At 62.1% G+C, this 565-nt stretch overlaps 1 protein-coding gene across 1 annotated transcript in view; it reads right to left on the bottom strand.

Annotated features, from left to right (window-relative positions):
• Positions 1-565, bottom strand: part of PTGER2 (prostaglandin E receptor 2 (subtype EP2), 53kDa) — a gene marked incomplete at its 5' end in the record, with an annotated part of 4,151 nt that overhangs the window by 3,169 nt on the left and 417 nt on the right. The window contains one exon of the mRNA XM_010142180.1: positions 68-565. Within this exon, the coding sequence (XP_010140482.1) occupies positions 68-565 (498 nt within the window). The remainder of the gene's footprint in view (positions 1-67) is intronic.

Here is a 565-nt window from a genome sequence, read left to right as displayed (position 1 = left end):
GGGAAAGAGAGAAACAGAGGTGCTGGGGAGAGGGACCCCACCTCAGAGGAGAGACGGTCGCACTCACCGTGAACGGGAGGGAGCAGATGACGAAGGTGATGGTCATGATGGACAGGAGAAGGAGATGGTCGATCTCCTCGGCCATGGAGAACATGCTCCGGCTGCAGCCACCTCTGGCCCGGGGTTGCTCGAGCGTGGCCAGCCGTCGGGTCTTCTGCCCACGACGGTGCATGCGGGCCAGGTTGGCAATGACACTGAGGTTGCAGAGCAGCACGGAGAGGATGAGGAAGAGGAGCAGGGTGGCGTAGAGAAGCGAGAAGGTGACATTCAAGCCGGATACTTCCCTGGCGCCGTTCTGCTGGAGGTAGTCCAAGTGCATCTGGATGAAGCACCAGGTGCCGGGGCAGTATTGCACGTACCGCCCGAAGCCCATCAGCGGCAGGGAGCAGAAGGTGGCAGAGAAGGCGTAGATGGCAGGCAGGGCAACCAAGCCCATGCGTGGGCTGAGAAAGCGTTCGTAGAAGTAAGGCTGCCCCAGGGCCAGGCACCGCTCCAGCGCCATGGC

Source organism: Buceros rhinoceros, unplaced genomic scaffold, assembly GCF_000710305.1.
Source record: "Buceros rhinoceros silvestris isolate BGI_N320 unplaced genomic scaffold, ASM71030v1 scaffold41508, whole genome shotgun sequence".
In the NCBI taxonomy this organism is placed as follows: domain Eukaryota; kingdom Metazoa; phylum Chordata; class Aves; order Bucerotiformes; family Bucerotidae; genus Buceros; species Buceros rhinoceros.
Note: the sequence above shows the minus strand (reverse complement) of the source record. Positions and strands in the feature narration are given on the sequence as shown.